This window comes from Etheostoma cragini, chromosome 8, assembly GCF_013103735.1.
Source record: "Etheostoma cragini isolate CJK2018 chromosome 8, CSU_Ecrag_1.0, whole genome shotgun sequence".
In the NCBI taxonomy this organism is placed as follows: domain Eukaryota; kingdom Metazoa; phylum Chordata; class Actinopteri; order Perciformes; family Percidae; genus Etheostoma; species Etheostoma cragini.
In genome coordinates, this window is record NC_048414.1 from 24,139,426 (window position 1) to 24,162,487 (window position 23,062).

Consider the following 23,062-nt stretch of genomic DNA (forward strand, 5'->3'; position numbering starts at 1 on the left):
GTTACGTTCTATTGCTCCTTTTACATTTTCACTGGGCCTAATTCTTTTTATTTATTATATTTATGAAACTGTCTTATTAACTGGTTTGATAAGGCAACGTTTTTGTGTCGTAGGCTATAGGCTATATAGTGCTTTCTTGAACAAATGATGGTAACTGTCAAAGCTATGCCTACTTCTAGGCTACTTTATTAAACTGAAGGAAGGCAGTTGGACCTGTTTATGATGTGGCATGCCTCTATCAAAGGGTATGCATGTCTTCCATTTCAATTTCATTTAGTTCAAATATAAAATAAAATTATATAGGCTATTTAATATTTTTATATGTAGCCAAATGTTTTGAAGTTTTATCTTTATAAGTAGGCCTAGACATATAGGCTAGCTGTGTCAAAGTCTGTGTTGTAATATGAATGAATAAATGCATGAATGAATTGGATAACATTGCTTTTAATTAGGCTGTTTTGTTTTTATATTCACAAATGTCAACACTATGCATGTACATGCATGCTAAAAGACGAGTGTGCGTGTGTGATTTATGTGTGATTGCCGGGGGGGTTGTCCCTTGGAATGTACGATTGTCTCGCGATATGTTTCACGCGAGTTCAGCTTTCTCAAACCAAAACAAAGAATCCACAGCCAAGTGTAGTTCAAGTAAACGGGGGTTTCTGCGAAAACTCTTGTCTTTTGTCTTACACCAACTAAGATGATACCACAGCGGACTGTTTCAGCAACCGGACAAATCGTTATGTAACGCAAGGAGGTAAAGAAATGTACTGGCAAGGTATTTAACCTTAACGATACGCTAGCTTAATCTAGAGGTTAATACAAAGTTACCAGGCTAACCAAAAAGTCTAAAATCCTCCTCGCACTAAAGTCAAATAAAGCACCATGTCGAGTGACTTTTGGCTTTTTACATAGTTTTTAAATTCCCTTTTCATAAGCAAAAACAGTCGAATTGAATTGTATTCGGTAACGTACGTTAGCCCAAAAATTCTGAAGACATTCCAGACAGAATAAATGAGTCTTGCCTTTAGCGCTAACGTTAACGTTATCAGTTTAACTAACTCTAGCTAACGTTAGCTAACGTTGGTTACTTCTTCTGAAATATAATAAATATATATTGAAACTATTAACGTTAGTTACAATTTATGAATTTTCTTGTCATTTTTGTTGACTTTATGTAGCTTTGCTAACACTAATAAATTAAGCTAACGTAACGTTTACACCAAGCTCAAGCTCTTTCTGAGGTGGAACCAAATTTCGTCATACTTTAACATATCTGGGCCCCTCTGTTTTTTGATTTATTGAATCTTGAGGGATACACTTGTGCAGTTTACTTGTATTTGCATACACATTTATTACAAGCATAGTATAGTCATTTTAATTAATTAGTTTTCACGTTGTGACTGTGTTGTTTGCATATTATTTGATGGATGATTGATGTGTGGCTAACGTTAAGTAAAAACATCACAGTCAGCTCAGTGACTAAAGTAGTCGTGATGTTGGTGTTGTAGGACAGACAGATGTTCCAATGTTTAATCCCACACAGCATGATCTGAATACCTCTAAAATTTGACTCCAAAATTAAACAAGGGGAAGGACGGAAGTAACTTATTAATGGCTTCATCTGGATCATGACGTTTTAATTGGGAGTTTTCTAAGAAATTATGCTTAAGAAATCCTGCGGTTGTTGACATAGGCCTTAGTATCATCCTTCAATGAAATGCATTAATGGCAAATGGAGAACTCAGAAATGGGAGCTTACAAGGAGCACGTAAAGGCAGCATCGCTCTGATTCAGTCAAGCACGCGGCCATTCACAGTTTAGTCTCTTCGATGACTCTGTGTGACTATAGCCGGCGCGCGTCTTCCTCGCCATTGAGACACATTTAGAACTTTGGGTCGAAGCCGTGAATTTTTATAGACGAGTTAAAATCCAGGTTGAGTGTGCGAAACGATGCTGATGAAGTTGGAAAGTAATGAGCAAGGATGAAGCTGCCGGGAAGCCCGCTTTGTTCGGAGGAGCGCAAGGCTTTTGTGCCTCTGTCATCCCGCAGCTCATCCCCTGCTGCTTTGTCTTCACTTGGCCCTCTGATACCGACCGGTAGGTGCACGTCCGCTTTCAAAGCACCGGGGTTTAGTTCTGTCATTGTGTTACATACACAGTTACTACCCGGCTCTTGGTTGGATTTTCTGTAATTATAATAGACTATTGTCCTTGATGGTACTCAATAGAGAGTAACTAGTTACAATATATTTAATGACAGTCTTTTATGTTCCATGATGTGATACATTCCCATAATGTTCACTGAAATAAAAAAGGATGCTTTTAACATTGTTGTTGTAAGGTTGTTTTCCCCTGTTGATATTTTGCACCTTTTTAATGAATTTTTAACCCAGACTGCTGCAGAGAGCTGCTTCTCTGCCCTTGCACGTCAGTGGGTTGGTGTCAGCAGTCGCTAAATAATAGATGGGACCCTCAGCTTGGGCTCTCACCTCATGCTTTTAATAGACTGCTAGGATGCCTCTTTATCTGAATTATTGTGTCTTAGATGTGTTGGTGAACTTGACTAGTATTTGTATTTAGCACCTTAAACGTGCGCCTAGAGCTTTTGTATGTACCATAAAGGCCATTTACAGCTAAAGAAGAGGGTGACTGTAATATCAGGGGGCTTTTACCAAGTAACAAGAAAATTGGAAATATGAAATATTTGCCCCCTCTAGGTTTCGGCTTGTGTGAAATCTTTGCTTCTGTATAAGTGCATTGCCATGTGAAAGATGATAGGAGCTGCCTGCTCTGAGTGAAATATTGCTGCTTCAGTTCCTTTGTTCCCTACAGCCGGCTGGTCTGGCCACTGGCTGCCCATACTATTTGGCTTGAAGACCCGCTTTTTTTATTATTCCAGTTATGCCAAGTATTCTAATCTCATTGTGTATATAATGAAAAGTATTTATTTATTTATTTATACATATAACCTATTATAATCAGTCATATCTTGCTATCTATCTAGATCACTTTATTGAAGCAGTTTGGAAAAGAAGACTTACATCTTGACAGTATTCTCTTCCGTATATATATTTTATAATCATGATATAATGAATAATAGGCCTGACTACTGTGCTTTGCCTTTATATGAAGAGCTGTGAATGATGTTTTTTTCACATTTTCAGTTATAGGCAGTGTAAGTCATTTGCTGGGAAGTTGTCCTCTGTGTGTCAGACAGCTCACCTGAACACGCTGAACCGGAAAGAGAGGTGTTTGCACATGCACTTGTGTCTATTTCTACCTTTCCTCAGCTGCTAAGGTGACCTTTGTCTTCAAGGACATTTTAAGATTCTGCAGCAATGTTGTGAAGCTGGTATTTAAAAAAACTGAAATAGAACAGGGTCTTGTTTTACTCTTTGATACCTGAAGGGTTACCCTTTTGTGTAGAGTTAAAAATGTATCAATATATTTATTATTTATTTATTTTTAATTTATTTAACTATAAATCAAGGCGATTCTCTGTCTGTGTCTCTCAGATATCTCGACAACCGTTCATCCGATTTCTTCACATTTGGCTTCCTGGGTTGGATATTGGATATTAATCGACTGTGAATAAAACTAAAGAATCTTACCGTAAAGGTTGAGGGGAAAAAAAGGCCAATAGCCTGTGTCTAAAGGTTGAGATATGTTTAAGATAATCTCTAAAACCAAATTGCAGCGAATTGAATCGCTGCAACATGTTACAGGTTGAGTTTTATAAAACAAATTATAACAAAAACACAAATTCATGAGGCCTTTTACCTATGCCATATGCCAATAATGCAACATATTTTAATTGTGATCTTTTGTGAGTAGAATCTGAATGTGCAACATTTTCTGTTAGTAAATTTAATAGGATGTACTCAAAATTGCGACTGCTTTATTGGCATCTCCCTGACTCCCTGAACAACCTGCAGACTGCTGCGCCCCGTAACAGCATAACAGCAGCAGTTAAACTGTGTTTCATACTATGACTGTTAAATTTGCAATTGATCCACATTGATTCACATGCATGCCAAACCATAGGGGCGGTCTGTTATACCGCTATATATTCAACATCACAGACAATTTAATGGTCAATAGAATATAGGCCTATTTCAAAATAGAAAACATTACACCTCATAGCACTTTGTATTCATAAAAACTATTGTATTATTGTACAAATTTAGTAGTTAGCCTACCTTATGTAAATCACTGCTACATTTAATGAAATTATCTGGTTTTTGGGGTCAAGTGTAGAAGGGCGCAAAAGTCCCCTTACCTCATTATATTTCATTATGGGGAACCAAAAAATAAAAACTAATCCGTGATGTTGACTTGGTATAACTAGTTTAGGCATATGTGGAAATTCAACTTAATGACACTGCATGGTTGATAGTTTTCACTGGTCTTGCTACTTCTTAGTCTGCTTTATCTAGCTCTACCCATCCAATTAGCCACTCAATCAGTGAACGGGTTCACAAGTTAGGATGTCCATCAATATTCAGGGAGCCTTCTCTCATGGTGCACTGAAACAATAGACTTAAGTTGATCGATTGTTATTCAGTAATAACTGCTCAGCTTCGGGGTCATGACCTGATAAGCGCTTGATTTATTTTGTATTGATATGTTGTGTAAAAGTATATATAAAACCTTCATGCAAAATCTGCCTCAAGGAGCTAGTTCAAGGCTTTATGTGTTAGCGGTTTGTTTTAGAGTCTGGCCATTTGCTGTACAGAAGTCTGTTCTCTACGTCAGTGATTCCCAAAGTGGGGGTCGGGACCCACAGGAGGGTCGCGAGCCAGAGAGGGGGGGTCGCAAGTTGATTTCCAGAAATACAATAAAAAATGTAAAAACTAGATTAAATTAGAAATAGCATTTGTTAGCCATGATTTTAACACAAGATAAAACTATTGGCTAAATTTAAAATAAAACCAGGCACATAAATAAAAATGAAACAGCTCTTTTGATTTTCACGCCCATAGTGCGTGCGCGGTTGCGCGCAATGTTTATATACGTTTATAGTGGGGGGGTCGCAAGTCACTCGCACCGTTACTCTGGGGGTCGTGGGCTGAAAGTTTTGGGAACACCTGCTCTACGTCGCTAACTCAATTTTTTTTTAAATAACAAATAATCCTCTCTCGTCCTGTCCATCCACCCCTCCTTGTTCCCATTTTCCTTCTCTCTGATAGCCTTCAGCAGATGGTCATCATTATGTTTCATAGCAGCTCTTCTCAAGTGAGCAAGGCTTTCTTAATTACTGAGACCTGGATGTTTCTGGCGTATAAGAGCATATCAGATAAACCCGCTAAACTGTTGCAGTGGAAGTGAAATGGATACATTCATCAACACAACTACAGGAATGTAATTTATCATAATTCAACTGAATAATAATTTAGTTAGAAACGGTTTGGGACCATTATTAAACTCTGTTATAACAATACCGAAACCTTTAGCATCTAATATTGCAGTATGATCTAATTTTTACTCGCAAACCAGCAGTGTATATAATTTTTGAAGTTGAAGAAACTTGCGATGACTGGTTACATGCAAAACCGTACAAATTCTTTATTTTCTAGACGTGGGTACAAAAAGGATCAAAAACAGGTTTCATTTGAATGAAGAGGTCTCAATACTACTTTGTACTGTGTAATTTCGGTGGATACCAAGGTATCGGGTTCCAATACCCAGCCCTATACCTATCAGTCTAAAATCTCTGAAAAACAGTCTCCAGAGCAAGTAAACAGTTGAGACCCTTTCTATTTGTCGTCCTGTACCGCTTACTCAAGTGTATCATGTGAATGTCTCACATGGATGCACACTCCAATGAATGCTGGGGCATTTTGGAAGGAGGCTTAGGTTGGGAATTTTGGTGAAAGCATAGTTTCTGCAGCACACTTCTGCTGTAATGAGTTGACTTTAGACTTTTTACAGGCTTTCTTCTCGTTCCACAGGTCAGCACTCTAAAAACAAACCTTTTACCCTGAGTCATTTTTGCACAACTGTTTGTGTCAGTGTATACTAGATTTCTTTGTGCAATCCTATATTGTATTATGGCAATAATTATAAAATAAGAGTTCAGAAAATGCATTCATATTATGGTTTTGTAGTAACAGTGTTCAGTTTGGTAAGTTTTTGGTACAGAGAGGGGTCATTGCCAATTGTTACATGCTTTTAATTCATTTATTGCACTGTATTATGTAACTATTGTTCTGACTAAGCACATAAATGAAACACTCCATTGCCAAATCTTTTTTTAAATAATTCAGTTCTTCAAAAAAAAGGCTTAGTCTGTAATGCGGCCATAAAAATGGCCACATTATAGACTAAGCCCATCAACATAACGCTCAACCAGCACTAGACGTTTTTTATCATCAGCATATAACATTTCAGATCGTGATGGAAATAGTGCCACTGTGTTGATAAAAATAAAACACATTAGGTGCAAAATAACAATAACAAACATACTTTTTACGCTTTTTTCAGAACATATCTGCTTTATTCATTCTATTTTCATGATGCGCAAATAAATGCAGTTTGGGATATACTGGGTTGCTGAAATATTGGCGAGAGGGGTTATTATAGTGGCTCAAGGAACATTAATTAACCAAATACTGGAATCTTCCATCCTCCATGACTGCGTATCTTTTGTTTTAAACCCATTAAATGCTTAGTTATGGATTGGAATGCCCTGTTTAAATGCTGTGGGGAGGTGTTGCTCTTTCCTTCTCCACTCTCTCCTCCCGCATGTCTTTGAGAATCATATTGGAAGTATTGCCCCAACGTAAGCTAAGTTGCACATTGCTAGCACACAGTCAGTGCTTTATCCACCACGTTTTTTATCATTGTCAGGTAGCACTAAATCTATAATGTTCTTCTTATTATAAGCCTTTGACTCACAGCTGAGACAAAAATGAACCGAACCATCCATATGTGACCTAGACCGTGACCAATTCAGATTATTTTGCTTGAACTGTTCCTTAATCCTTAATAATAATAAATTATTGAATTGCCTAGAGAGGATCCTATCTGTGCATTGAGTAATCTGTTCTCATTGTTCCATAAAATTGCTTCTGTATAATTAGTTATTGTCATCCCACTTGGACTACAAGTTGTGACCATATCAAACTTTTATGCCAGTTTGGGATTTCAGTTTGGATAGCTTTTTGCTCAACATCAGTAGTAGTAGTAAAGTCATTTTCAACATTCAACTGTATCAAGAGCAAGTTGACTGAAGTCGTTAAATAAGAGTTGCTAAGTTGCAATAAACTGAATAATAGTTAGATAAATCCTATAAAAACTCAAATTCAGACCACATGACATTCTTGGTTTAACAAACCTCTTTGGTTTAGTCTAATTTGAACACACGATTTTCCCACAATATTCAGTGAAATGTTTTCCAATCTGACTTTAAGTTGAGTCGCTATTCAGCTGAAATGAAAGACATGTTCTTAACTTTGATTTCCCTTCATTGCTCTTATTTCTCCATCAGTGACCGTCAGTTTGGGTTGTCAGTACTGGACTGCGACCAGCAGCAGCAGGTCAGCACCATGAGTCTTTACGGGGCTGGTGCCGGTAGTGGTGCCGGTAGTGGTGCCGTCGGCGGAGCGAGAGAAAGAGGAGGAGCAGAACTTTACCGGGAGCAACAGCGGCGTTCCAGCGACCGCTCACGTGACTCCTCCCATGAGAGAGGAGAGAGTCAGCTGACGCCCTGCATCAGGAATGTCACTTCTCCTACTCGGCAGCATGGTGAGGAGAGAAGAAAGAAGAAATTATTATTAGTCTTGATTTCACAGCCCAAAAGTCAGTTTACTTGCCATACACAGTTTTGTCCCAATCTCTTTAAAACCTAGATGTATCAATGTATTGTTTGACTCAAAGCTTGCTTCACTGTTGTTCATGTGTCCTTCTCTCTCCCACAGATCGTGAACGTGGTGATGGAGGCTCATCCTCCAGATCCTCCAGTCCTCGTCCTCGCAGAGTTTCTATTCCGTATTCCCACGTTGGAGGGGCCCTGATCGGGGGACACATCCCTCGGTCCCTGGGTCCTCCTGGAGCAGACCACCACTTGAAGACACTGGGCCCTGGACTGTCTGATATGATCTACGTGTATGACCTCAGCAGTAAAGAAGGGCATCGCAGTGGACTGAGGCTGGGAGAGAGAGTAACGCTTATTGTGGATAATACAAGATTTGTTGTGGATCCTGCCATCTTCACAGCTCAACCAAACACCATGCTGGGCAGGTAATGACTAAGAGTTAGATTGAATGTAGGTAAATAAACTACAAAATAAGAAATAAACTGCATTGAATGCATCAAACTATTTTCAGCATTATATTGCTTTTGCTCTGTTAACCTTTCTCTCCTGTCTACCAAGTGCCATTCCTATAACTAAAGCGGCGTAAACTAGCATTTACTTTATTAGTGCTGATAGAGCAGTGCCATCCTCCTCTTTTGTGCCGACACCTTTTTTATGATTGATAGACCAAAATGTAGTTTTGATAGTTTATTTTTTATTTTTTTGGGGGCCATTTCAGCTTTGAAGCAAATCAGAACGTGAAACAAACCGCAAAAAATACAATTAGATGATCACCGGTCTGTTCAGATATTCAATTTGTTCTATTACCCTGCATCACAAGTTAAAAAAGACAATTTTTTTTCATAATGTGTTGTTTGTTTTAGGATGTTTGGTTCTGGGCGGGACAACAACTTTACGCGACCCAATGAAAAAGGGGAGTTTGAGGTGGCCGATGGCATCAGCTCCACTGTCTTCAGAGCCATTCTGGTGAGAATGCTGAGTTTAGTTCTTCATCTGTGGCTAATGGTTCTAGCTCAGAGCAGGTCTATATACGCTACACAGTATACTTCTTTACATTTTTGCTTCTCTTCTTTTCTCCCTCCTCTCTCTTGTTCCCAGTGAGTTCAGAACCCTCCTGAAACATACACTGCATTGTACTGTGTTCACTTTCTGATTCTCCTTCAACTCATCTCCCTTCATCCTTCCATTCGTATTACACGTAAGATATGTGCCAGACAAGGTGTCCACTTTAATACCTGATAATTAAGCCTCAAAGGGCATTAACCCGCTTATACCATGGCATTTTTTTTTTAAACCATAAATTCATATTTTAAGAAGTTTTACAATCGAAAATCTAAAGTTTTTCCAAACAATAATTCAGTTTCAATGGTTACGCCTGAGAGTTTGACTAATACCTGGAACAGTCATTCCTATCCTATATGGTTCTTATGCAATGCAAATATACACTGCTCCAGTAAATAGGACACACCTTAGAATATATATACATATAAACTATGAAACAAAAACACCACAGCATCTGATATAGGTTTTCTGCCCGTAACTGTGACGTATTTTTTAAAATTTCTTTAAACACTCCCATAGCCAATAGTGTATTATTCAATTTCAACTTCTGTTTTCTTGTTCTGTTTTTCTCTGTTCTACTGGTGACAGTTCAGTTATTAACAATGAATTGAATGTTGCGTGTTCTCCAAATACCGTATATTAAACATAATATTATAAATATCTTTGTTGTAGTTTTTGTACAGAAAGCAAAAAAGCGTTAGAAAGCTAGAAACGTAAAATTATACCAGCTTCTTTCTGCGGACTGATGGAGGTGGTCCTCCAGAGTCTGTGATCAAAACTACATCTATGGCAACAATCTGTTGTATAGCAACAGTCTGCTATACAGAAATAACGCGGAATGCTGTGATTGACCAGTCACAATCAAGCATTCAACACAGCCATGTAACACATTTAAAAAAAACTACAAACACCTTTCTCGTTCTGTTTCTGTTCCTTTTCTACCAGTTCTTTTCCACTCTACCCCTCTATTCAATTGGTCTATTTTTGCTGCTTTAGCTGACAGGGATGTTCAGCTCAGTCCTATATCAACGTTCTCCTGCTGTTTGGATTCTTCAGTTTAGTTGTGTAAAAGAAAATATTAGGGCCGTCGGCATTAACACGTTAATTGCGATGCGATTAATGGCCGAGCATAGCGCGTTTGTTTAATTTTTTTAAAATCGCATGCCACCATTTATTAAGTTATTTAACACTTCACTCGGCTTTGCTTCATGCTTAACAGTGTACTATTTTGACCCTATGCCACACCTTTACTTTCAAGCTGCATAACTCCCTCGTAACACATCCTACTGCTACAGGCATGATGGAGAAAGACAGCAGCAACACAATTCTGAATGGCGCTTTTTGTTTTCCAAAACACCTGGATGGCTCAGAAGACATGTCAAAAGTCATATGCACATTGTGTAAAGCCGAATTAAAATATCACTAAAGCATTTCAAGCTAGAGTTACCACCTACGAACTAATCATAGTACAGTTAACGTGACTCAGGTTGATGCTAGTGATCTTAGGCAAAGCACTATTTTGGAGAGTGAGAGTGCTAGTTACCTACCTTTGGATGAAACCAAACAAAATTACAAAACAATACTACAGCTCTTGCGAAATGGGTGGCAACTAACTGCAGACCTGTCAGCATTGTAGAAGACTTAATCACTGGACGTCTGCGAGTAATCCAAATTATTTAGTAGTTGCAGTACAGTAAATAAATATATAAATAATGAACATATACAAATCTTGTTCATGTTTATAAAGTAACTTTCTTTGCATTCATTTGATTCCCAGTCAAGATACAGTGTTAAGAATTGCTGTCCATGCATAATAATGGAATTTCAATCTATTAATTGCAATTAACTTTTCAGCAATTCATCTTGATTAAGAAAAAAAAAAATTGTTTGACAACCCAAGAAAATATGCAAGTGCTTTGCTTCACCATCAGGATTGTCTGCATCTTGTGCTTTCGTCCAATTCTCGTGAACGTGATACCTCAGTATGGCCTGGAGGGTATTTTATTCTGTCTGGCACTAACGTCTACTTGGACTCTAGAATGAACCAATTTTGGTGGTCAATGTCACTGTGCCCTCACAAAATTCTTTTTTGGCCATACCTCAAGGATTCAGACACTAATTATGACAATTTCACACAAAATAGCATGAAATGATGAAGTGATGACATTTGATTAAATATCTAAGGTCAAGCGATCACTCTCATATCATATTGATATTCTGACCATTATTCTACCACATAACTCCGTGGCAGACAGGAAGATTATCACCATATTTCACAATTGGTGGGATACTGAATTGGTGACCCGATTATGGGGGCTCACTTTGAAAACTGTGGTAATTGTATAGATCTTCTGTGCTGCCAGGTTGGAAGATTTTCAATGGTATCCGTTTCCCTCGGCATGTTTACAGTGCACACTAATCTTTTATTTTTTAAACGGACTAAAACTAAATAATTAATCATGTTTAGGGATAGCATTTCATTGTTTTGTTGCTGTAACAAAACATAAAAAGCAGTTATAGTAAATTTTGTTGAGGATTGTTTTATATTACAGTCTTCTCTCATTGATAATCTTGTTTGTCTTTATTTGCTATTTTATCTGTTAGAATAAATAGTTTTACGGGTGTTGGAGCCATGCAGCATCTTATCAAGTACATCAACTTGAACAAAAGAAATTCAAAGCTCAAAACATTTTATTTAATTTTATCGATAATATTGCAATAGTGAGATGAGTTTGTTTTTTGTTTTTGTCCGGAGCTTTTTAAAATGATTCATAACGTGTTTGTATTTTTGTGGTCTTTCTTTTCATTTAATTTCTGCTTAAAGCGCTGCAGGTCACCTTTGTGGTATTGTGCAATACCAGCAACAATGTTTTGACTTAAGGTGTCAACAGCGTTTTTTGTACTCGTGACCTTAGGAGTTAATTCTTCCAGGAACAACTGGCAAGAACTTTCTCCCTAAGAACACAAGTCAGTTCCTTGCATTCTTAGGATTGAGAAGCACTCCTTGATTCACAGTTTGTAATCTCAAATTGCTTTACAAAGAAAACACCACATTCTCATGAAATGAATAACTAGTACTCGTAAATGTTACTGCGTGCACTTGCTCACCTGATGGGAGGGCCTAGACAAAGAGGGGAGAGGCCTGCAGGAAGAGGTCTCACTCTACTTTAAATTCTGGCATTTTGTTTTTGTGATTAACCATTTTTATTAGTTTTCTTTTTCAAACAAAGCACACAATAGACAACATTAACACATCCCCCACCTGCTGAACCACCCCACTTATCGTTCTTAAGAGCCCTCAGAAAGTACTGTTTTATAATGTAGACATTCAATCTTGCACCTTTTTATATGACTTTTTATTTTCAAATGCTATGACTAGCCATTTTACAAGCATATTCTTGGATTAAAGGCACCCCTTCATTCCTACATCCTCTTCTGTTTGGCTATTATTTAACTAGTCTGAACCCAGCTTCTTATGTGCTTTTCTATCCCTCAAATAAATAGTCTCGGGCTGAATGGAACCCGGCTCCCTGCAATCAGGTTATCATGTATCTTGATCAAAAATTCCTGGACCATGTCATAAGGCATGAATTGGAGTAGTTTTGGGTTGTTGCAAAAATGAAAAGAAATATAGCCAAAACTGATTATTCAGTTAGTTTGCACTTATTATTTTACAAACACAAAAAGGAACAAAATTGTAGATTTATTTTGCCAGAAGAGGGCACTACTGCTCTGCTGACAGTTTGGCATCTCGTCTATGTAACAAATTGAGATTGATCTGCATGTGTGTAGGTGTGTGTGTGGGGCCGTGTTTTGGGGGGGAAGGTTGTCAGCACGTTACATGCATACTTCACATGTAGAATGCTTTATAACAGGGGGATGTTACCGCCTTTGACTCTTTTCCTGCTTTCAACATTAGCTACATGATTGCTGGATATACCAAACTATCTTTTCTTTCCTGGAGGCCCTATACCTTTCAGTGTCTATTATTTCGCTAAGAGGAAACTCAATAAAAAGCCATTTACCAACACTAAATATCAAACAAAAGCCACAAACTATAGTATTAAGTTGCTGTGAGCTGTAGCCTGCATTCACTTTTGAACAGAGGCAGAACATAACGTAATCTTTATATTACTTTGTATTATTCATTCACGACGATGTGCAATGCAAGAACATCTCAAGGCTGAAACGGGCTGACACATCAGTTTTCATCAGACTCACTTAGGGGCGGATATGGAACATTTTGAAACTCCTTCTAGGCTCTCAATGTGCCTCTGATCTGTTAATGCGTTACTAGAGGGGTAATAATTACTTAACTGTGGTTATGGCATAATGCATTATGGAGACAAGAAAGTGAGGGAAGTACAGAAAAGGAAGTGAGTGATGTCCAAGCTTTCTGTCCTTGTGTGCCCTGTCTCTCCCTCGTGTTTCCATTGCAGCCTTTTAGTGTTGGAGTAGAAACTCCTCCTGGCAAACAGCCACTGTGAGTGTCTTATTTGACACAGGCTGCACAGAGACAACAAGAGGATGGAAAGTGGAGCAGGGAGGGAAAGTGACGTAGTCAGCTTTTGCGCTCCACCCCTCCCCCTTCTCTTCCTAGTCTCTCTCTCTCTCTCTCTCTCGTGTGACGTCTGTTTTTTACTTTCATCACAGCTTGCCCTCCATCCCTCTCTTTCCTCTTCCCATCCATTTCTCTCTCTCTCTCTCTCTCTCTCTCTCTCTCTCTCTCTCTCTCTCTCTCTCTCTCGCCTGTGTGATTGAAGCAGCACCAATAATGGCGTCTTGTTTTTTCTCCCATGCTTTTGTGTACGCATGAACGCCGGCCATTCTGCCCATTTATTCATTTGTGTGTGTGTGCGTGCTGCTGAAAATGGCAGGATTACTACAAGTCGGGGATAATCCGCTGCCCTGACGGCGTTTCCATTCCCGAGCTGAGGGAGGCATGTGACTATCTCTGTATCTCCTTCAACTACAGCACCATCAAGTGCAGAGACCTCAGTGAGTACACAAACCTGTACATGTGGGTTGTTTAGCGGTTGAATTACTGTCTGGACTGTTAGAGCTGCAGACTGATGTAGTTGCTGGTTTTGGCAACACGTTGACTTTGGTGATTCTAAAGCAAAGGTTGTTTTCCTCCTTTTTGTAATACTAAATTAAGCAACAAAAAAAAAAGATGTTTCCTGTGTTTGAAGACAGAATGTAGACATAATTATATATTTTGCATATAGTCAGCCCACTACCTTATTTTAATTTTAATAAATGAAAACAAGTTAACAGCAATATTATGTCCACAATACAATTAAATTTAATTTTATTTATAGTATCAATTCATAACAAGAGTTATCTCAAGACACTTTACAGATAGAGCAGGTCTAGACCATACTCCAAAATTTACAGGGACCCAACAGTTCTAGTAGTTTCCTCCAGAGCAAGCAACAGTGCAACAGTGGCAAGGTTTCTTCTTTGGGAAGAAACCTCGGACAGACCCAAGCTCTTGGTAGGCGCTGTCTGACGACCGGTTGGGGTAATACAGCAGACAATATTGTTGATAGACATAAATATGGCATTTACTGCAGCTGTTATTGTAATTGTGACCATCTGTTAGAACTAAAACTAGGCACAGACCTTCTAGTTGTCATCATAGGTGCACAGTAGTCTAGATACCTGCATAATATATTGTGACAGGCTCATGGGACTGTTTTTTCAATGTTGTTCCATATTTGAAGTACTCTTACATGGAAATTTGTTGTTGGTGCAGGTCCATGTGCATTTGTAATATTTGTGCATGTTCGTGCCTCTTATTTGTGCCTCCGAGTGTGTGGGAGAAACAGCTTTAGCTCAACAGCCGTGTGTGTTTGTTTGGCTCTGAGAAGTTAGTGATTAGCTTTGAAATCTAATGCTTGTTAAGCAGGCACATAACCCACCAAGGCATGCCGGTTTTATTATTGTACCAACAGTATGTGGTTTTTCAGGGTTTTATTTCATTAGTTGTTGCTTTTCAGTGTGATCTTTGTGGTTAATTTGAGTTTACTTTAAATCAATATTTGCTCTGGATAGACCCAAACTAAGGCTGCACAAATAAACCATGTTTTCTGTTTGTATATTTTAAGAGTTTGCATTCGGAAGTTTATTATAATCACATTTATTATGTTTAAATGTTTAAGCAGCTCTACACAGTGTTCTTATACTGTATGTGGCATGAATGTAGCCAATTGCACCTCTGACGGCTTGATTGGGTGCTCAAATTTTTTGGTCTGAGTTTGGTTCAATCTAAATATAATAATGCAGGATTCCAAAACGTCAATGATACTTAAGTGGACATGCAATTTCAATTTCAAGTCTGATAGTTAAGGAGGTAATAAGGACAATAGTGATTTAGTTTCTGTAGTGGTACCCAGATTATTTAGCCTGGAAATCCAGACCCAAGTCTGAAAGGTTAAGGGTCTGGCATTGAGTAATGAAAGTAGCACTAAGCAGGCATTTGAAACTCTTACTGCACGCAATCGGATAACCCTACAACCAATCACAACAACACACAGGGAGACTTATTCAGAGCCCTATACGCTTAGCTACCAGCGGGGTAGCTGGTAGATTAAACCGTCCTCATCTGTTTAGCTCGCCTCTGACCTGCCTATATCAGATACACCGATGTGATTGGTGCAGCTTGGCTACAACAAGCGGCATTACGTGATGCAAGAGTAACTCGCTGAGCAAATTTAAATTTTGCTCTCGTGAGAACTCTGGATTTCCAGGCTACGTATTATGTACAATAGTCTCAAACTTTAAATAATTAAATTCCATTCAATTTTATTTACACTATTTAATCATAACAAGATTTATTTTAAGACACTTAACAGATAGAGTAGGTCTAAACCACCCTCTATAATTTACAAAGACCTTGTAAAAATAGTACTTGGCTATCCTATTTGTTGAAGGACAGGTAATTGCTTCAGCGGTGTTCTACATGCTGCCCTCTCTCTTTCTTTTGTCTTCTCTCAACACCGATGTCTTCATGGTTCCTCCCCAGGCGCCCTAATGCACGAGCTGTCTAATGATGGGGCCCGGCGTCAGTTTGAGTGTTACCTGGAGGAGATGGTGTTGCCGCTGATGGTGGCCAGCGCTCACAGCGGAGAGAGGGAGTGTCACGTTGTGGTGCTGACTGATGACGATGTGGTGGATTGGGACGAAGAGTACCCTCCACAGATGGGAGAGGAGTACTCACAGAGTAAGATATTGTCACCATCACAATACTGAATCTGTTTCCAAAAGCCTGGTTAAGATGCCTTCTTTTATGAAAACCAGCTACTGTGGCATGAACACTTTTTGCAACTGTGCATTCTTCACATTTTTAATGGCAGTAGCATCCGTCCTGAATGATCCGATCACAAGCAGACAGCTCTGCTCTAAGTACAGGTGTGAATTCACCCAGGGCGCTTTGAAGATTCATTGAAATCCAGTCACTCAGACCATATTATTTTTGCAGCGTGTAAGGAAATGGGCCACATTGAAGGACCGCAGAACAACGTACTCAGTATGTCTGTCTAACAACCTCAGACAGACGTCTTTTGTTCAAAAGTATCATCACTCTAAATGTTAACACTTCTCTATCAAAGTTACGTGCATGTTGGTTAAGGTTCATAACTTTTGTGCTCATTATGCTCATGTTAGCTAGTTAATGTGCTAATAATGCTAATGTATAATGTTAAATACAATATTAGAATTTAAACACTAAAAAAAATATGTAGGGCAGACTTCTAGAAAGGGTCTGTTAGTACAATTTAAAAGCACAGCAAGCCATATTATGTGTCAGATATTTTGTATTTCTCTTAAAGGCACACACACAGCCAGCTACTCAAGTGCAGTGACTCAACTAATATTAGCTGAAATGACCAGCAGTTGTTGGGCATTTTCACAAGAGCGTCTATGGGGATTTGCCTCCCCTTTGGAGCCAGCCACAAGTGGCCCTCAATAAACTGCCGTTTCTGGCACTTCGATATTGGCTTGGAACACTATGGCAACCATAAACCTAGCTCGAGACCCCTTTTGGAGTTGTCAGGGAACCGGAAAAAGCAAGCTTCTGGCTGTGGCTGAGAAGATGGGATCAGGCATGGGGAGCAAGCAACTCCTGAAGAAGGTTAGCTGCAGGGAGTGTCAGGGAGGCGTCCCTGTTCACTACCCTGCCACCAGGAGATCTGGGCTAAGGGGCGAGACATCTATGAACAATGGTCCCCAGCTGATGACCCTGGAGCTAACCAAAGTAGGCCCCAGTGGAGACTAATAGATCTCTGGAGACAGTGACTACTGTAAATAGGGCCTTTGTATTCATTTAATTTACTATTCATTCTAATTGATTAGAGGTGCCCACATTTTTGCACACCCCTGTATTTATTCCTTTGTGCCATAAAGCTCCACACACATTAAGTAGAACACTGTTGCACTGGATAGATTCATCTGCTGCTGAAAATCCCCAACAAAATGCACTATTACCAACTTTTTGACTTACGTTTGATAGAAACTACCGTGGTCAGCTGTTTAAGTAAATAACTAAACCTTATAAAAAACAAACTGTTTTTTTTCTCCAAAGATTTATATCTTTAGTAGTAATCATTCAACTTGGGACTCAGTGCCACATTCCGGGTAGGAAGCAGCAAGTATTGAGAGACATTGAAAGTATTGGTCTTTTGTGGGATTGAATGACAATAACAAAAATCTTCAGCCGTTGCTAAAAGTGATGTGGTGGATTAATGTATTAAATTGCCCTCTTTTCTCCCAACAGTCATCTACAGCACCAAACTGTACCGCTTCTTCAAGTACATAGAGAACAGAGATGTGGCCAAGTCAGTGTTGAAGGACAGAGGACTGAAAAAGATCCGTCTGGGAATAGAAGGTACAGAGTCTAATCTAAATATGAATTTACAATCACAATAATACATGTAATTGGTACTGGGGAGTTTTATCTGTGTTTCTGCTTTAGAAATTGAATTCTGGAAATTTTAAGAATTTAGTAGGGCAATCACTATTTTGCAAATAGGCCATTTCACAAGAATAAAGCTCCGTCATAACTTGGCTGTTTTATTTCTGAAGATGTCTGTCTTTAGCTGTTTTTCATCGCAGTAGCCCAACTGTAGTAAATACAACACTGTGGGCCCCAGGGGACCTTTCTGAGTAAAAAAAAAACATTGAAGGAAGAACATTTTAGATCATGGAATAGAAAGCGTGCAGGAAGACTCAGCTCGATTCGTGCTAGTTCTAATTAATCTTCAACAAGCTAGAATTCTTGACTCTGATTGGCTACAACTAGCCATGAGAGCCTAGCTATCAGCATCCTTGACCCAGCACAACGGGGCAAATACATGAATAGTAATGAGCTCAGGCAACATTACGTCCTCTTTTTAGTGTCTAGAGCTGACAGAGGAGATAAAAGTTCATTTTTACATTCACAGCTTAACACAAACAAATATGGACCTAACATATATATGAAATAAAGCAAGTTAAGTTTTGTGTGGCAAGGCACCTTTTTAAAGACAAATACTGGAACTTCCCCCCCCAAGGCCACAGTAAGAACCTTACCGAGCTTTTAAATATGATTTGACATCACTACACACCACATAAAAGTGTCAATAGCGGAATTTTTAGGCAAGGGAACACCAATAAAATACTCTCTAAAAGTGTGTTTTTTGTAACATGATTTATGAAATGTCAAATCCAATAAAAAGCAATATTTTGACATTTTACAGTTGGTTATGTGCCGGACTATTTCTTGGGCAGGACCAGTCACTTCCTAGAGTCTTCGAAATATTACTTGTAAAACAAGGAATATTTAAATCGTTTTTATACTGCTATACTTTAGCTTGTAGCTTAATTTTATAACCTTTGGACACAGCTAGGCTATCTTTTTCCTCCGGTTACCAGTCTTTATGCTGAGCTAAGCTTACTGGCTGGCTAGCTTCTGCTTCATATTTACTGTATAGCCATGAGAATGGTACCATTCTTCTCATCTAACTTAACAAGAAAGCAAACAAGTGTATTTCCAAAATGTCAAACAATTGCTTTAACTCCAACAAGATAGCTGTAGTTGTTTCCATTAATACGATTTTTGGGATTTTAGTGTGTTATATAGTTTTTTCTGTATGTAATAGATGTATACATTTAGTTTTTCATATGTCCCGCCCAAAGAGCTCCACAGTAGGGCTGCATTATTTTTTGTTTTGTCCTCTACATCTTGATGTGTGCATGTGGATAGTCACATTGCAATGTTGACACTAAAACCTTTTTTCTACTTGATAGAAAAGTAAACTTTCACCATTCTCTTTTTACACGATTGTTACCGGCCAAGCCTTTCCCTTTAAGACAGGTAACCATGTGGACAACATGTGTATGAGATGTAACGTTAGTCCGATGGGGGTTGTTATCAGGGTTGCCAACTTAGCTACTTTTTCGCTAGATTTAGCTACTTTTCAGACCCCTTAGCGACTTTTTTTGACGAAAGTGACCAGCAAAGAAATCTGGCAACTTTCTGTAAAAAGTAGCCAGTATTGACCAGCGAGCATGCAAGGTATTTCTCTCCTGTGGCCGCCAAAACGGTCACCTCTCTCTTCGGTTCTGTTCTGTTCTGTGACTCAGGATCAGCCCCTTCCCTGTCTCCTCATGTGCAGCAGCACTGCGCAGGCAGGTGGAAGGGAAAGGGAGACAGGGTGCGGGGCCGGTGTAGGTAGTAGAGAAGATGCGTATAATAGGGTCTAATAGGGTTTGTTCTTTTTTTTTCTCCAGGCTACCCAACCTATAAAGAGAAGGTGAAGCGGCGTCCTGGAGGTCGTCCAGAGGTCATCTACAACTATGTCCAGCGTCCCTTCATCCGCATGTCCTGGGAGAAGGAGGAAGGGAAGAGCCGCCACGTGGACTTCCAGTGTGTCAAGTCCAAGTCCACCACCAACCTGGCTGCGGCGGCTGCAGACATTCCCCAGGACCAGCTGGTGGTCATGCACCCTCCGGGGCCACAGGTGGACGAGCTGGACACTCTGCCACAGCCACCAAGGGTCAACAACCCCCATCAGCTGGGGCTCGGACAGGGACCGGAGAACAATGCGACCCCCCAGCTATCGCAAGGCTACGAGGGCCCAAACCAGCAGGCTCAGGACACTACGCACAGCCTGTCCCACGGCAACCAGCAGCATGGCGGCAGCTACACTCAGGCCACTTACCATTACGAGCCGGACCCAGACACACCGTCACCCTCTGCATGAGACTGGCTGCACACTTAAACCCTCTCTCCACTGTTGTGTTCACGCTAACAGCAACAAGTGCTTTTATTTACATGATTTCACTAATACAAATTCAGAGCTAGGAAATGCTAAACTATAACTAAAACAAACAACTTTCACATAATTATAATGTGAGCATTGATTATCAAACTTGCAGGCCTTCCACAAAATGTAGGAAATTAGAAATAGTAGCTAAGAGAAGCTAAGAAGCACAGACACCTGGCTTTTAATTGCCAATAAGCACACACGGTTTAAGTTGTTGCCACTTGTTGCTTTCAGTGTGAAGGCAGACTTTGTTCTCACACTGTCCCACAGTCCTCCTCCGCCCTTCTCCTCCTCCTGAGTGGGAAAACACCACTTTGCCTTCTGTTGCACCTCTGCTGCAGTCTTTTTCAGTCAACACAGTGTCCGAATGAGCAAAAATTGTCCTGCAGCCAATGCTGGATGAAGCACATCAGCAGGCCTCCTCACCCGCCTCTGGTCACTCGTTTGTTGGGATATATAGTACTGTATTTAATTACATTGAAACATGTGTAAGAGGTGTGAGTGTGTGAACTGCACTGCTGAGATACTGTACCTTAATGGAAAAGAGAATTTCCATCCCTCTTTATGGTCTCTTTATTTGGAGGCTAGTTAGTAAGTTGGATTTGAAGATCCACTTTTTCTAGTAAATGTGAATGCCTTGATGAAAGGGGTTTTGTTTTACACAACATCCAGGTTTTAAGAAAATAAATTACTTCCTTAATTTTTTAACCCAGTTGATTTGGTTCCTAGTTCATGTTGACTCCATGTTTTCACTCTTTTGTTCCACTTCCTGTTTGTGTTCTGGCTGGCCTGCTCTGAAATTTCTGCACAGGTTCATCACCACTGCTGTGAGCACACAGGATGTCAGAAGAAATGTTTTTCTAATAAATTGTATTCACAATACTCTTCTTGGATGACCGACTCCCAAATTATTATTTTTTAGTAAAAAGTCAGGTACAAAGCGTCATTGTACACAAAACAAGGATCAACCAAACCAAAAACAACAAAAAGGGAGGAAAAAACATAATATGAGTATGTGGGACAATCCCTCCAAAGCTTTTTTACTATAAACATGTTCTGTATGAGTTGATGAACTCACATCTACAGGGTTGATGCATCACATTTAACCAGTCTGCTGGGGAAGCTGCTGGTAATAACGTTTGAGGCTAGGGAGGGTCAGACCCCCTCTAACCCCTGTATACCTGGAGGGGCTTATATCTAACTTTTGGTTTCTGTCCCTGCCACATGGATCTCAAAATTAACTTTCTACTGGCACCCAGATAGCTCAGTTGGTAGAGCGGGTACCCCTATATAGAGGTTTACTCCTTGACGCAGCGGGCCTGGGTTCGAGTCCGGCCTGCGGCCCTTTGCTGCATGTCACTTCCCCTTTCATATCTTCAACTGTCCTTTCAATTAAAGGCCAAAAATGCCCCAAAAAATAATCTTAAAAAAAAAATTAACTTTCTACAAATGTCTTATGTGAAATATCCATTGATTGTGTTTGGAATAAATATACAGCAGCTTTGGTAGAATGCTCATTTTAAGCATTTCTATATGTTGCTCAATTTCATACAACAGACTCCACCTAGCCAGGCATTTTTTAATGTTAGACAACAGTGGGTCATAATTTCCCGAGGCTAGCCTTATTAGGTCCTTTGATGTCAGCAAACCTAGGGATTTTAAACTGTCTACCTCCCTTATAGCATGATTATGAAATCTTAATTATTGATTGGTAGTATATTAAAATGTTAGCAGCTGGGATTTATGAAAGTTCATTCTGTACATTGATACTAATCCAAAATCAAAAAGATCTTACAATAAAGCAGGAAGACAGTGGGCCGTGGTGCCAAACAAACCAAAACGTCTGCAAGCGATAGAATTTTGTGTTCTCCTGACACTGACACTCAACATATTCTATAATTTTGCCTGATCAGTTGACTCCGAAGCTCTATGAAGAGTGCAAACAGAAGGGGACTGATGGGACATCTCCAACAAAATCTTCCTTTTAACTCAAAGGACGCTGAGCCATTTTATTTTTCTTCTTGCTATTAGTGTGATATAAAGGGCTTAATTTGTCTGTATGGAAGTCTCGTTAAACTAAAACGTATGCAGAGTTTCATATAGAAATAACCGGTTTACTAATTTGAAAGCTTCTTCTGCATCCAAAACCACTATGACTGCCTCCATTTGGTCCTGGTTTATCTGGAGAATCACATGTAAAATATTTCTGATATTGTCCTGAGTTGGGCAATGTTTTATGAAGCATGTTTGGTCCAAGTGTATACTGTAATTTCAGGCCAAATCTTCTCCAGTCTTTTAGCTATTGATGCAGAAATGTTATAATCCTGGTTTAAGAGACTCAAAGGTACAGTACGTAAAATCAGTCCAGCCAGTCTCCTTCCTACTCCTGATTGGGTCAAACTGGTTAAAACTTCCTCTCGCCAGAAGAGGGTGTCTCCTCTTTCTGTAGGACCCAGTTAAATGTCCTCAGCAGTAGGGGAAATAAGGGTTTCTAAGTAACAATACAATTCAGCTGTGTAGCCGTCCAGCTCTGGCCTTTTTTTGGATATGAGCCTAGAAATAGCCCTTCTCATTTCTTCTCTTCAAGGCATATTTTGGGTTTCACACACTGTTGGGAGGTCCAGCCCCTGTAGAGTGTATTAAATGTTTTAAAACTCATACTGATGTCATCCAAGTCATATTTTATTCCACTGTCATGGGGGTCTCTTGTAAATAGGTCAATCAGTTTGTTGTTTTTTAGTCTATAGGCCACAAAGTTTGTTAATTTATTTCCTATCTCCCACTGTTTCTGTTCCACAAACAGCCCAGCCTCCTTCTTAGACATGTTTGAGTTTTTATCTGTTGCATTTCTTTGGCAAGAGTTGGGTCCAAAGTT

The 23,062-nt window shown here is 39.4% G+C and overlaps 1 protein-coding gene across 3 annotated transcripts; it reads left to right on the plus strand.

Annotated features, from left to right (window-relative positions):
• Nucleotides 1-582: 582 nt before the first annotated feature.
• LOC117948625 (BTB/POZ domain-containing protein 10-like) lies at nt 583-20,249 on the plus strand. 3 transcript variants are annotated; one of them, XM_034878380.1, is made up of 8 exons: nt 583-778; nt 7,493-7,749; nt 7,923-8,244; nt 8,683-8,785; nt 13,759-13,879; nt 15,909-16,106; nt 17,658-17,768; nt 19,652-20,249. In XM_034878380.1, the coding sequence occupies exons 2-8, from the start codon at nt 7,551-7,553 to the stop codon at nt 20,122-20,124; spliced, it is 1,527 nt and encodes a 508-aa protein (XP_034734271.1). In that variant the 5' UTR covers nt 583-778; nt 7,493-7,550; the 3' UTR covers nt 20,125-20,249. The 3 variants fall into 3 exon arrangements, with proteins under 3 accessions (XP_034734271.1, XP_034734272.1, XP_034734270.1); XM_034878381.1 differs by having other exon boundaries at nt 583-757; XM_034878379.1 differs by lacking the exon at nt 583-778 and adding an exon at nt 1,766-2,100.
• Nucleotides 20,250-23,062: the final 2,813 nt, after the last annotated feature.

Bases quoted from the DNA above. Each gene is read 5' to 3' on its own strand.
- LOC117948625 (XM_034878379.1), top strand. From the start codon at position 1,976: ATGAGCAAGGATGAAGCTGCCGGGAAGCCCGCTTTGTTCGGAGGAGCG. The intron at 8,245-8,682 runs GTAATGACTAAG...TGTTTGTTTTAG, and splicing joins CCAAACACCATGCTGGGCAG to GATGTTTGGTTCTGGGCGGG. The intron at 16,107-17,657 runs GTAAGATATTGT...TTCTCCCAACAG, and splicing joins GGGAGAGGAGTACTCACAGA to TCATCTACAGCACCAAACTG.